The sequence below is a fragment of the Squalius cephalus genome (genome assembly GCF_949319135.1).
Source record: "Squalius cephalus genome assembly, chromosome: 14".
In the NCBI taxonomy this organism is placed as follows: Eukaryota; Metazoa; Chordata; class Actinopteri; order Cypriniformes; family Leuciscidae; genus Squalius; species Squalius cephalus.
Window position 1 is genome coordinate 21927002 of NC_137135.1, and position 15985 is coordinate 21942986.

Below are 15985 nucleotides of genomic sequence, written 5' to 3' on the forward strand. Positions count from 1 at the left end.
ATATTGATGCTTTTAATTATTAAAGAGTGCAGTAGCTACTCTTAGCTATATATAACAAATATTCAGAAAATGTGAAAAAGGTCAGCAGATTCCGTCACAGCCTGGCCATGCCTGACCTGAGCGTTCTTTATTACACACATTATTGATCCTGCTATAATACATTCCTTGTTCCCCAAACTAATTCCAACAGTTTGGCTGTCATATTCACCTAATACTTTTTTTTTAAATGAAAGGAGGAAATATTATAGATTTTCTAACACCGGGGGATTGAAGGGATTTACTAAGAGCCTTCCTTCCGTTTCGGCAGTTTACAAAGAGCAACGGGAGCTGTAAAAGCAGACTAACACCCTATGTATGCCATGCACTGCTTCGTCCCCATGCCAAGACAAACAGACATTTTCCTCACATTAGACTCTAGCTGGGGCAGTGGGTGCTGAATGCACATGGTGTATTCACAGGGAAGTCTCCTAATGAAGAGGGACGTCTAGTTAAAACTTTCCAGGAGCTGGCTTGGAAAAGGGCGGAAACTTCTCCTTTTCAAAATGAGATCCTTCCACTGTGTTAGGCATCAGTGGTTTCCTAAATTTGTAAACCTTCAACCATTAAAGAGTAAACTGACCCCAGCTGTTGTTTTTTCTTCTCCTCTCTTCCCCCTTTTTCTCGCTTCTCTGAACAACCACATCACTGATGTGGATTAGAGAGCCTGGAAATTGGTGTTTAGATGTGAATGGCACATTTTGTGGACTGCTGACTTGTAATATGGAAGTCTTCACATGTGGTTTGTGACCCTATTTTCAGTAAGGTCAAAGAGGAATGAGGGGAAAATGGAGGAGGCTTGCACCATTCTCCAGCGCCATTAGGTCTGTATGACTAACAAAGAGATGGTCTGTTTGTAATGCCGGGTACCTTGCAGGCTAAAACATGAATTCAAGACAGCTAGGGTCAAACTACACAACGTTAAGACAGGGTCACTTGCTTTCTAGCATTCTGTCTCTCAGGTGTTCTCTGGGCAGTTTCCCCCTCACAATTCAGGAGAAGGAGAACTGAAGGGTTGGGACTATGTTCTCATCATTTGGGCTGCTTCTAGAATGACCTCCATGGATTTGGGTGGTCTGATGAAAACATTGTTCTTATACAAGCATGAGTAATTGCAAAGCTGACTCATTTGACAGCGATGTCCAAAAGTCGAACTCAATAATGAAGGTTTTTTTTTTCCTTGAAGAAGTGAACATTTTCCAGGCACATGCCCCTTCAGCTCCACCTTCTCATGATTTCTTTAGCTACACTGTGCGGTATGTTTTTCTCCGTTGTTACAAAGACCTGATTCAAGGCACAGTCCAAGGTCAATAAAAGTTCTCAATAAAATGTGAACCCTTGTGTAGGGTTCTTTGCATCCAGCTGGAATAGCTCAAAATAACTATTATCATCATAATGCATGTCAACAATAAAGAAACAAGCAAACATACTGTATATAAACTGTATATATATATATATAAATATAAATTATTAATGATGATATTAACAATAATTATATTTTATATACTAGTGCTGTCAAATCGATTAATCGTGATTAATCACATCTAACATAAGTTTTTGTTTATATAATGTGTATATATTGTATTTGTATATATTTGTGTGTATGTGGACTCTTGGACAACTCTTCTGATTATTCTTTTCACTCCTCTGTCAGAAATCTTGCGAGGAGCACTGGTCGAGGCAAATTTATGGTGAAATGATTGTCTTTCCACTTCCGTATTATGGCCCCAACAGCGCTCACTGGAACATTCAGAAGCTTAGAATGGTGCCTATAACCAATGCCATCATTATGTGTTGGAACAATTAGGTTGCGAAGGTCTCGAGACAGCTCTTTGCTTTTACCCATCATGAGATGTGTCTTGTGTGACACCTTGGCAATGAGACCTTTTTGTAGGCCAGCCGTTGGGACTGAACCAGCTGTTATTAATTTGCACGGACAGGGGGCTGGACTGCTTTTTAATTACTAATAGTTTTAAGCTGTTGTCTTGGCTTTCCATGCTTTTTTGCACCTCCCTTTCTTCATGTGTTCAATACTTTTTCCCAGTGTCATTTCACATTATTACACATAACTTAATTTCTGAGCTTATTTGTTTTGGTTTCTTTGTATGTACTGATTCCTTGGGTTGTTATCAACATCTGGTGAAAAGTTCATGTCAATAGCACCTTTGGAAATATATTTACTGAGAAAAATGATGACGTGTTCAATACTTATTTCCCCCGCTGTATATATATATATATATATATATATATATATGATAATAATAAATTAATAATTATTAATATACAGTATTTGTTGATATAGAAAGACATAACTAATTGTTGTATTTGTCTTTTATATGTACCCAACTTTATATAAATGCGTTGAAATTAGTGCCAAGCAGTTGAGATTGCTTTATGTGTGTGTACTGTAAGTATGCTAATAAAGTTGGATATTATATATATATATATACATATATATATATAATATCCAACTGTATTATATACAGTATATATTGCTTATAATGATGGCCAATAATATAGTGTTTATTGTGAATGTTTATATACTTTGTTAGGGAGACAGATTTGACCTACTGTCCCTTTCCCATTAAAAGCCATTTTGCCTATCTTTTGTTTTTACATGCAGTTAGAACCACATGTAAATATAAATTCCTTACCAGTCATGTCAGTGGAATAGGCAAAGGGGATAAATGATGGCCTGGAGTGAAAATACCATCAAGGAAGTTGTGGTTGAGTGGAGGTTCCTATTTGGAAAGAATAATAAATATGATATAGATCTCATTTATCTCAGTCTAATACGTTCACATAGGGTCTCTTTTTCTTTATGTGTGTGTTTTTGTGATATTATTTTTCATGATCTAAGTGTAGTGAATACATTTTGAGGAGTTTGTGTCCTCGCTATGCAATATTCTAAGTCATTCGCTTTAGTTTTGAAAGTTACTTTTATTAAAATTTGTAGCAGCAGGGTAAGCAGAGTACATAGTCTCTGGTCAGCACTATGCATATTGTGTGAAAGGGTGAAACAGCATCTGTCAGTGTCAGATGGTTGTAAGCGTCCAGTAGGCTCAGCTCAACAGGGACTTCCTCTAGACTGATTACCCATGAATCTTTTGGAGTGAGTGAGGCTGACCTCTCTGAGCCTCAGGGTCATATGGGGAAGATAATGTGTGAATGTGAGATCAGGCACCAGGCACCTTATTCGCACCCGCTTTTTCCATGCATTACCTTGCCGGACATAAGGGCAAGTGAAGCGTTATGGTATTATTCAAGATCAAAAAGAATTTTTGGTAAACATATTTTTGCAAATTGTGAGTAATTTGTCCCTGAAAAATTCAGGGTCATTACATTTGAAAAATGACTTTTGACTTTGAATTCATAAATTCCAGCACAATCACTTAGTTTAGGTATGCCTTGTAATAAAACACTTTTTATTAAAAAATAAATAAAATAATAATAACCTAAAATATTTCTCTTTCAATACATGTTTTTGCCAACTCTGGAACCTTCAGAATTTTTCGGGTTTGAATGTTACAGGCACATCAAATCACATTATTCCCATTCAATATTTTTGAATGCTGACCAAAAACTACACAAATCTGTAACAAAAAATATATCTGAAATCTTGGGTTTGACAGGCCAATATAAGTGTAAACAATAAAGAAACATTGAAATAGGCTTTAGGAGAAACTTGCTACTTGAACAATGTGATAATTAAAATTTCCTGATAATTTACTCACCCCCACATCATCCAATATGTTCATGTCTTTCTTTCTTCAGTCGAAAAGAAATTATGTTTTTTTGAGGAAAACATTCCAGACTTCAACGAGGACCAACGGGCTGAAGGTCCAAATTGCAGTTTCAATGCAGCTTCGGAGGGCTCTACACGATCCCAGCTGAGGAGTAAGGGTCTTATAACGAAACGATTGGTCATTTTCTCTCCCTCTCTCACTCAAAATAGAAGATTTTGTGTGAATTAATTTTTTTTTTTTTTTAATTAAGCAGTATTAAGCTAGGGGGTATAAATAGGGCACAAGTCAGCATTTCTTGATAATGACCCCTTTGAGTGAAGGACATTGTTGTAGCCTTGGCTCATTCCCAGCGGGTCCAGCTCAGCCCTCTATAGACTGCACAGGTCAGTGTTTATTATGAGAACGTGCGCATGAGAACATGCATCAGCACATTGCAAAACAAGGCTGTATAGGTCTATGAAGAAGCTGCTCTGTCACATATGAAGAAAGTAGCAATGCAATGACGTTCCTTTAATGCTTTTGACATTAAGATGCCTTACATCTGCAATGTTTTTTTTCTTTTTCTTTTTTCATTTGCATAATGATATGTCTCAGTATAAATAGCCACTAAGATGTTCACAGTTCCATAGTGAGTGTTTTAGTATATATAGGCCTATATATATATATATATATATATATATATATATATATATATATATATATATATATATATATATATATATATATAATATACACACACACTGAATAAAATACTGAACAGTTCTAGATACACAAGCAATTATAAACTATCAAACTATGGCTTCTCCTGTTTTTAGTTTAACATTATTTGCATTTGCCTTGTTTCAGAAGCAAACCTCTTTTTTTTTTTCTTCGCTTCTTTTTCATCAGACTTAAGACCTTCTCATTAACAGAGATCCTTAAACCCCAGGCTATAATCATCCCAAGCTCACTTTATTGATCTACAACTGTTAACACAAAGCAATTACTATGTATGTGGGATCTTTATTGCAGAGCTTAAAGGCAACGCTGCATTGATATTCCTCAAACATTCTGATTAAGAGTTTTTCAAAACCCTTAAGATTTAAACATTGAGCTTCCACAATTTATCCAGCCCAAATAGATTTAAAACATGTAAAAAAAAAATTTTTTGGTTTCAATGTATATTTTCAGCCTTTGGTGTCCAATCAGTTTTTCTGATCACACTTTAATAATAATAATAATAATAATAATAATAATAATAATAATAATAATTTGTTACATTTATATAGCGCTTTTCTGGGTACTCAAAGTGCTTTACATGGAAGGGGGGGATCTCCTCAACCACCACCAATGTGCAGCATGCCCCTGGATGATGCGACAGCAGCCATATTGTGCCAGAACGCCCACCACACACCAGCTTATTGGTGGAAAGGAGACAATGATGAAGCCAATCAGTATATGGGGATGATTAGGAGGCCATGATGGACAGAGGCCAAGGGGCAAATTTGGCCAGGATGTCGGAGTTACACCCCTACTCTTTTTCGAAGGACATCCTGGAATTTTTATAGACCACAGAGAGTCAGGACCTCGGTTTCTCATCTGAAGGACGAAGGACTTTAGTTTGGAGAACACATATTCTCTTTTAATATGACTTAATAAACTCCTAATTTACTGCTTATTAATAGTAAGGTAGTTGTTGTAGTGGTTAAGTTTAGGTATTGGGTAGGATTAAGGGATGCAGAATAAGGCATTAATACAGTATATTACATTATTGCCAATATGCTAGTAATATGCAAGCTAATAAGAAACTATTTAAAGGTTTAGTTCACTCAAAAATTATTTCATTAATTATTCACCCTCATGCCGTTCCAAACCTGTAAGAATTTTCTTTCATCTTTGGAAAACAAATATCTTTTTAATGAAATCTGAGAGCTTTCTGGACTCTCCATAGTCAGTTACGCAACTACCACTTTGAGGCTTTATATGATGAACAGATTAAATTTAGGCTTTTATTCACATAAAACAACGCTGCATCAATTCAACATTGATCAGCAAACACAAACAGAAGCTCAATCGAACCTGATTGACGCATGAGAACAAACCTCATTGGTTCTTCCGGAAGCTCAAACGTGCTGCTTAACACATGAGAAAGAACCTCATTGGTTCTCGCGCATCAAGCAAACTGCCTGAGCTTCCATTTACCGTAACTGATGTGTGAGTTGATGAAGCAGTCGTGTCTCTTCAGAAAATTAACTGTTTGGACTTGGACTCAATTCACATGGATTCATTTTACTATCTCTTTATGAACTTTTTTAGCATCAAAGTGGTAGTTGTGTAGCTATCAATGGAGAGGCAGAAATAGCTCAAATTTCATTCAAAATATCTTCATTTGAGTTCCAAAGATGAACAAAAGTCTTACAGGTTTGGAATGACATGAGAAAAATAATAATAAATATATATATATATATATATATATATATATATATTTTTTTTTTACATTTGTTTTTATCTTTAACATATTTTAAAATGCAACTTATTCTTCTGATAAGCTGAATTTTCAACATCATTATTCAGTCTTCAGTGTCACATGATCCTTCAGAAATCACTCTAATATTATGATATGGTGCTCAAGAAGCATTTCTTCTTAACCAATGTTTAAAACAGTTGTGCTGCTTAAAGAAGGTATTATCGCAACTTCTGTTTTATGCCAACTTTAAACACTAAGGTAGGCTACATCTAAAAACTGGTTTATTCATTTAATCTTTAGCTGTTTCCATTATGGCATTTCAGGAAATGCAAATCTAGTTAACTGATAATGTAGCAGGACTGGAACCACACTTTCAAGTTTTAAATTGTCAGCTCCTTGAGATTGAACCAAACTGTAACCCACCACCTGAGGAAAATGTGATTTTCACTCACATGTGCGACACACAGTGTAGTGTGGCCTTGACCGCTCTGCCATCTTGTCTACATCAACACTTCAGAAAGTCAAAGCTCACTTATATTAACTTAGTTTGGATTATAAAAACAGCATTAGATGTATTAACCTTCCAGGACCCTGAATACGTATACGGGCCTATGAAGTACATGCATTATTCAAAGACTAGAGGCAAATGCAGTAGTCTACACTTTGCCCTCTATCTGTTCTAATCGGACATGACAGATTAAGGTTTTCCAAGACAAATGGCCTTTTCCCTGCCCCTTCGGAATAAGCTTGTTAACGCACGCACACACACACACATGATGTGTGAGACAATGTGACTGTAATGTTTTGTGCGGTAAAAGCACTGAATGTTCTAGAAAGAGATTGCAGACCCTGCTTATGAGTTATGCATATTCAGTGCTAAAGGGAATCAAACCACATCTGACTGTTACTTTTAGTGCAGTTACAGCTTGGACTTGTGCTTTTGGAATAAATGTTTTTCAGTGGGCATGCTGTTACTTGTGTATTTTTATAAATCTAAAACTGAGTGCACAAAGTTACATGTATAAAACAGGCAAGATTAGGCATAATAGTAGAATTGTGCAATTTTAAAAGTAATATATAGATTGTATTAGTCAGGATGTAAAAAATAAATAAATAATTTGTGTAAACACAACAATTCAAAAGTTTATGATCAGTAAGATTTTTGTTTAAAGAAATGAAGGTGTAAATTTTTTGCTAAATCGTACATATTTTACGAGTTGCCCAATTCATATGAATTCGAACGAATGACCTATCCCTGATCCCGCCCCTAAACTTACCCATCACGTGGGTTTAGACAAATCGTATGAATTTGTGTATACACTTCCATTCAAAAGTTTAGGATCAGTAATATTTGTGTTTAAAGAAATGAATACTTTTATACGAATTTTACGAGGTGGCTAATTCGTACGATTTTTGCTAAATCGTACATATTTTACAAGTTGCCCAATTCATATGAACGTACGAATTAGCCACCTTTTAATCACTGGTCGTGAGATAGCGTTGAATCACAGCATATTCGAATAATTTCTGAAGGACCATGTGAGACTGAAATAATGATGCTGAAAGTTCAGCTTAATCATGAATAAATTACATTTAAAATATACATTTTATTTAAATTGTAAAAATATTTCACCATTACTTTTTAATTTGATTTTTGATCAATTAAATGCAGCATTCGTGAACTTCTTTAAAAAGCAAACCCAAACATTTTGAACAGTAGTGTAAGATTTTAGTTTATCTAAAACGTGACTGCTTCACAACGACACAAGCAGTGGAAAGGCAAACTGTCATCATCACTGATTAATGTCACTCAGATGTCAGGTCATTACATTACCCAGAAACCACAGCCAGTTCCTGGAGAACCACAGAACACATACCCTGTAATTATCTAAATAAGACCAAGCCCACAGTGCAACGCTCATATACGCACATCTGGTTAAATACATTAATGCTTTGTTCCCAGACAATCTCATAAATTTGCAGCCATCATTTTTTACAATTAACTGTGACAGTGAATTTCCCTAGCCTCTGTAGAAAATGCAGACCTGTGCTAATTCATATTAAGAGTCTTTCCGGTTTCACAGACAAGGCTTAAACCTAGTCCCAGACTAAAATGCATGTTTGAGCTGTTTTAACTGAAAGCTACTTGCACTGACATATCTTAAAATATATCAGTGCCATTGATTTGTCTCAAAGTGCACAGTAACGTTTTTTTCTAAGGTACGTTTATAAAAGCTACTTAAATGTCCTAATTGAACGAAGGCCTAATCCTAGCTTAATCTAAGCCCTGTCTGTGAAACCAGACCCTAGTAATGACCTCTAACAAAGTATTAAAGTATTAACTAACGTGACCAAACTATATTGCAAAAATATGATTTTTAACAAAGCAAGAGTTTTGATAACATAACAGAACCACTGTGTTTACATTTTTGTTTACATCATCAACCCATGAATGGCTAGGTCTCTCCAATTTAAGATGGGTTAGAAGAAAGTATTTTAACAGAAAAAAAAGAATACACTTCACATCACTTTAAGACTCCAATGTACAGGGGATCTGACGATGATCCGAACTGACACACACATTTCAAGATGTAAACCATCAAGAGATGATGAGGAACACCCTTTACAATCATTCTTTAACATCTCTCAGAGCCGTAAATGAGTCCCATGAAGAGAAACCTCATGATTTACATTTCTGTGTGCTGTTTAACAACATCAAGGGACTTCTCTCACTTTCACATGACACATCAACAAAATGCAGATTCTCATCCCCTCTGTCAGAATGCACAAAAAACGAGCCTTTCTTCTTTTAAAGATGATCTCAAAGCCTGCTTACAGTGGGTGGCTTGTTAAATTGGTTTGCCAAGTGTGAGGAATCTGTGATCAAAGTATGAAAACAAGCCACAAAAATATTACATCAAAGAATAATAGTCTGACAAAATGACAGCCGAAAAGGTCATCTAAGGCGGATTAAAAATATGTGAATAATGCTGCATGTCTTGTTTGCTCAGCTCCTTTTTCCAGTAAATCAAAACTGAATTTATGATGATTTGTGAATAAATCACATTGTCTTCATTTTACACCAGTGTCATGGTTTGTTATATTGTTTCAGCATTCACATAATCGACTCCATGCAGTTGTGATCATTCCCCTCCCAACAAAACAAGGAAATTAAATGTGTAATGTAACTGTAAGAGATCACTGTCTTAATGCAGAGACACGTCTTTTACATCTAATTACGCTCTCAATCGATGAAGACAGATTGCAGTTAATAGTTCACAGTTATAGGTTCCCTGACAACTGCAGATTACTTGAACAAACCAATGCTTTAAGTGCCATTTGGAAAAACCACAACAATTTAGTTAACCGTTTAATGGTAGTGGAATATGTTACTGGCAGTTCTATGTCCCTTTAACTTCTAAAAAGTCTATTTACATGAACATCTAATAGTTTTCAGAATATTTTGTCTCCAGTCAAAATAACGATCTTATCTCTTTTCAGTTATCTCTATTAAAACAACAACAACAACAACACGAATGAATGTCTCTACAAAAGGGTGACTAATACTGAGAATACTACAGCGATTATGAAAGGGGAAAAAATATTTTCGTACCAAAAACAATAATGACATAGAAAAAGTTGACAAATCACAATTTGAAATGTATTTACACAAGATTCACTTTTGTATTTTAGCGTTCTCTCTTGAATGGAGTCATTCTCATAAGAGTCTATAGTTCATGGTAAATGAGCAGAAAATGCAGACATGACCGCTCAGATCTGGTTTAAAAACAGATGGACATCCTTATCTTTCCTGGAATATTCTTTAAGAATTATTAATGAAAATGTCTAATTTCATTTCACAGATGAGTAGGCGACGAAATACTGGTTTATGACACAGTTTAGTCAATTTCTTTGGGATGCTATTGAGGAGAATGTTCATGCCACCTCAAAAAATGTCCTTGGATCGCTGAAAGTGGATGCATAGTCAAGGTCCTTTGAGATTTAAGTTGTAAAAAAATAAGTAAAGAAAAAAATGATGTAAAAGAACATGCCAAATCCACTTGTTCCCCCAAGTAATAGCAACCTCACTTCAGGCTCTCTAGTTATCCTGGAATACCTCATTTTCTGAACCTGCAACAAACCACAATTTACCTCTCACAAATGTACATAAGCACATTGTTCACAAACCTCCACATACACACAGACAAGCAAGACCGTGTCCAATTTTCCTCCAAATACTCCATGCTCTCTTCTTCTTCATGGGTCAATTCTTTATGGTTTGCGAGCCCAAAACCAGTGGAACCGCAGGCTTAGATAAGTCAAGATAAAAAGATATCCAGCGCTGGGTTTCATTAGTTTGCAACGTCAGGGTAAAAACTCGCGCTCATTTATGCACAAAGCAAGACATATTTTCCTGGGTGAGTCTGTGGGGGGCCAGTGTAGCTCTCTCTCGGTGGGACCGCTTTAGTCTGAGTCATTTTTACAGACACAGCTACACTCCTCATGGTGCTCCAGGGGGACATCCGTTAGAGTCTTTTGCAGTCCCCGACTCCCTGCCCTGTGTTTCAGCATCAGAACCTGCACAAAAACAGACAAATATAGACACACACAAAAAATTATTCAAGCACTTAAACATATAATAACTTTACCATTTACACCCACTTTGTTTCATTCACTAACCATGTCCAAATCATGATTTACACTTACATTTTCTCTAAAGTCAGAATCAATTTTAGAACCAACTCAAATTAAATGTGCCACAAGCATTTATATTCATATACTATGCATTTAAACATAGATAAAATATAAATATATAATAAACATGAACACATGAATAATAGATACATCTAAATGGATACAAATACTAGAAGATAGATAGATAGATAGATAGATAGATAGATAGATAGATAGATAGATAGATAGATAGATAGATAGATAGATAGATAGATAGATAGATAGATGGATAGATGGATAGATGGATAGATGGATAGATAGATAGAGTATCTCACAAAAGTGAGTACACCCCTCACATCTTCTCAAGGGACAATACTATAGAAATGAAACTTGGATATATTTTAGAGTAGTCAATGTGCTGCTATAGCAGTATACTGTCCTCAGAAAATAACTCAACATACAGCCATTATTGTCAAAATAGCTGGCAACAAAAGTGAGTACACCCTAAGTGATAATACCTGTACGTTGTTTAACCATGCAAAGCCACATGTCCTATTCATCATGTTCATGTTTTTGTCTGCTTGACAGGACCATACAAATTGTTGTATCTTGTAATATATAAATATATTTTTTTATAAATATACAAACTCCAGCATCCCAATGACCCTACATAGGACAAGCAGTTTGGAGAACAGATAGATTATATTATTATTAATTGTTAGAAATAATAAATTAAGTAAGTGGCCCTATAGACAATAAGTTAAGTAATTATAGTATTATACCTCATTTGGGTTAGAGGTAAGACCCATATAAAGCCTACAAAAAACCTTTGATTTGGTATGTATAATGCTAATGTTTAATTGTTGGACATGCACTAATCATAATCTGAAAACATCAACATCACAATGACATTAAGATATAAATAGCAGAAATGTTGCGTGAGATACATCGTTTTTATTCATATAAGAAGTTATAAGTAAAAGAAATGTAGAGTAATGGAAGGCCTTTTGTTCTTTGCTATACCTCATGATATTTTTTGACCACTTTGGTAGGCGAGCACTGGCAATCATAGCAGTTGTGAGAGCAGCATGCGCAGTTCCCTCCACAGCGCTTCACCAGCAGGCAGCTGGGCCAGAAGATGGCGTCCGTCCTTTTCAGCTCCTCACGCAATGAGACAGAAAAGTTCCGTGGAGTGCAACTGTAAAGTCTAACCTCCTCACGAAGCAGGTTCAGGTCCACCATTCCTACGCAAACAAAAATAGACGGCAGGTTAAAAAAAAAAAAAAAAGTATGTTCCAATGTTTCAATTGACTTTAAGTACTTCCAAATTCAGGATATTTACCCCTGGATTTCTTTTGATGGAAGAACGATTTGCCCACCACCTGCCAGTTAGGCTTGTAGAGGTCCTCCATGTCCACCTGCCAGCGATCTGGCTCCAGGTATTTCATCACCTCCTCCATTGTGCTGAAGCCAGCTACAGCTTCCCTCAGAACATCCACACTCTGCATCCATGCAGGCATCACTGCAGGGGCCTCGGGCTCCGACTGCCTCTGAACACACAATCAAACAAGAAATCAGTGCTACGGCAGCCACTCCATAGGGGACTTTTTATTTTTAACAGGTGATTTTAAAAGTGTTCTGCAGAGGCCTGGTTTATTTTTAGAATTGTTTAATGCTTTAATTTCACATGCTTAGCTGTGATGTGAGAGGAAACAAAGCAAAACCAAGGAACATATCACTTAATAGCAGATTGATTTTGCATAATCTCCAGTTAAGGAGTAACTGAAATTACATATTATTGCATATTGCAGTCTATTTAGAATGCAGAAAATTCCCAAATATTAACGTTGATTTTCTCAGGTGTTCAAATACTTATTTGCAGCTGTATCATACAAATAAATAGTTAAAAAATCATACATTGTGATTTCTGGATTTTTTTTTTAGATTATGTCTCTCACAGTGGACATGCACCTATGATGACAATTTCAGACCCCTCCATGATTTCTAAGTAGGAGAACTTGCAAAATAGCAGGGTGTTCAAATACTTATTTTCCTCACTGTATATATATATATATATATATATATATATACACAAGAATTGGACAGTGAACATACATACAGTATATAAACTGTATATTATGTTTCACTGTGGGTGTGTGAGGCAGTCTGTTAACACCTCTCCTGTTCTCTGTTTTACATACATTATTCAAATTTGGACTCATCAGTCCACAGAACTTTCTTCCTGTCATTCACTGACAAATTCTTGTGTGTTTTCGCCCACTTTAATCACTTTGCTTTATTTGTAGCCTTCAGGAGTGTTTCTTGCAGGAAATTCTGCTCATCTGCCCTGCATCTCTGAGCCTTCTAGCGACAGTGGATGTTGGCAGTGGAATGGTGCATCACACATGTCACTGAGCTGTGCTGTAAGCTGAAGACTAGTTAAGTATCTGTTGTGAAGGCTGGACACTTCTTGAGGAGTGGTACATTTTGGCCTTCCACTACTTTTTCAGTCCTTGTTGGACCCAGTTTTTTTCTCTACAGACAATAGTAAATTTCCTATAGCTCGAATAGCAAGAATATTTAAATTAAGATATGAAAATAAATGTATTACCAAATTATCAGTTAATAAGACACTGCATGGTTTTGCTAGATGAGTTAATGATTGACACTGGCTTATCTATAGGATCAATTAACCTGTCCACCCTGTTTGAACTCAAACACACAATTAAAGATGTGTGCCAGGGCAGCAACACTGATACCGATGGTGTTAGGCAACCTGCAGGAAGCCACATTTCTGCACTCAGTTCAACTCTGCTCCACTGCTTCGGGTGCCGTGGCATCTGTCAGCATGTCCTTTTCCCAGAAGCTTAATTCAGGCATACTAACATAATCCCCCTGTGAATGACACGTCCAATGCCGCACTCTAAAACCAGGTAACAAGTGAGGAGTGAGTTGGCATGGTTACCATTGTGTAAAGGACAAAGTGTCAATGGAAGGCCTGAGATTTCTACAATGATAAAAATTGCATTGATGCCACAAACAGTGTAAATAAGGTCACCAAGACAGATTGATTGAGAGCGTCTGGGTCAAGCACTGGAAAAATGTCTCTCAGTACAAGAATACTGTATGTGGGCATTATGGCAAGGAATGAAAGACCTTTAGTACTTCTTAGTTTGATGTCACTTATATATTTACTATATATATTTATTTATTAAGAAACACAAAAAATACTTATAAACCCACATGAATGTGAAGAGTAAAATAGGATTCTTGAAAATAAAACAAATACAGCGCGTTGTTTCTTTGCCTTGTTCACATGCAAAAACAAACAGTTTAGTCAGATTCACAAATGTATGACTCTAATGAGCCAAATATTTTATTGTCCTTTGAATTGTTCAGGACTCAAGAACTCCCAAGTGACCTGTTTGTATCATTATAATGAATAGTGAATTAACATCTGACTTACTGAACTGCAAGTCACCATTACTTTCACTCGCGCCTGACGTGAACTAAAATTATTGTGTTGTGTACTTTAATATATCTTTAGTCATAAATCGCTAAAGATGTAAATCAACTGCACACAATTTTTTTTTTTTTTTTTTTGTTGTAATTTTACTGTTGCTCAAGAGCAGTTACAATGACCTGTACATTCAGCTGTCCTTCAATGCTGAAAATTGGCTTCCAGTTTTGGCGCTGGTCAGTGGTGGGGAATGGAAACCATTAACAGCTTGTGAATGTGAGGCACTCTTTCAACCTGTCAATTAAAGATCCTCTGAGCCATGGTCTTTAAAGCCACAGCCAAACGTCCCTTCTGAGGTGGATAAAACAGCGCTTGTGCAACTTTGCTAACAAGATAAGACATTTAGGAGACTTTCAGATATAAAACATAGCATCATATATTGAAATTTAACATATTAATAGAAAAAAAAGACAATACCTTCCCCATAATTTAGAATTCTATTATGCAGGCATAATCTGAATTTTAAAATGATTTAAGGGTGCCCTTAGTAACTGATGCCACTGTAGAAATGCACTATCCACACTCAGACATTAATTTATTTTGGTTAAACTTTTTAAATTAGGAAATACTAAGTGCCATTTAAAACTAAGAACTTAAAAATCCAGGAATTTAAAAATGCATAAATCACAGTCACATTTAAGGCACCTTTCCTCCAACATATTCCTCTTTTATGTCATCAAATTTTATAACAGATGCATTGATTTTAAAGGTAAAATATTATCTGAAAAATAATGGCCTCATTTATGTTCTGCAGCTTGACACCAAGATGTTTCAAATTGCTTGCAGGTTGTAGGGTTCTGTTAGACTACTAGGAAAATGGCTTAACAGATGGACATGAGAGTACAGACTCAGATGTCTGCCAGTAGCCCGTCAGAACACACATAAGAGCAGTCAGTTCTGTAGAAAACCAAATAACAGTGCAGAGGTCTCTCAAAAATGTGGGTGATACACTGTGGACATATTTTGGTGAAGGCCATGCTTGGTGGCATGCCAATCATACACAGCGGTTGCAAGAAGAGAAGAGAAATTTCCACATATCTAACTCTAAATTTTGAATAGGTATTGTATTTGAAATGATATGCTTTATGTAATTCAATAATACTTGTGGTTGTCCTGCTGCTGCTGAGAGGAAAGTTCTGGCCAACAAAACCACCATCTACAATTACTTTAAAAACAAGTGGCAAATACAAAGGTTCTTATATACAGTACAAGTGCATACGGTGTTCACACTGCATGTAAACCTCTCTCTTTTGAAGAGAAGCTGTTGCCAATTTAAAATGGTTTAAAAAAAAAAGTCTGTCCTGAACTTTGTTTTTGCCTCAGCAACCATATGTGACTCAAACCTGTTACTCTGCTTGGCAAGTGATGCTGCATTGTATGAACAATATATAATCGGCCGCCTTGTACGCCTCAGCTTCTTGTACGTCTTCTAGCCAGAACACGGCAGGGGAGTGGAGAGTTCACAATAACAGCTTGTGATGCCATCCGCTGAGGAAAGTCTTTTCTGTGGTGAGGAACTTTTATGTCAGACTTGTTCAGGTGTTGCAAAGTTAATGGTCTGAA

At 36.1% G+C, this 15985-nt stretch overlaps 1 protein-coding gene across 2 annotated transcripts in view; it reads right to left on the reverse strand.

Annotated features, from left to right (window-relative positions):
- Positions 1-8117: 8117 nt before the first annotated feature.
- Positions 8118-15985, reverse strand: part of pdgfc (platelet derived growth factor c) — a 52238-nt gene continuing 44370 nt past the window's right edge. The window contains exons 5-7 of one of the 2 annotated variants that reach the window (XM_079892856.1): positions 12245-12452; positions 11926-12146; positions 8118-10806 (exon numbers count right to left, since the gene is read on the reverse strand). In XM_079892856.1, the coding sequence (XP_079748982.1) occupies positions 10693-10806; positions 11926-12146; positions 12245-12452 (543 nt within the window). In that variant the 3' untranslated portion in view covers positions 8118-10692. The remainder of the gene's footprint in view (positions 10807-11925; positions 12147-12244; positions 12453-15985) is intronic. The other variant, XM_079892855.1, reaches the window with a different exon arrangement.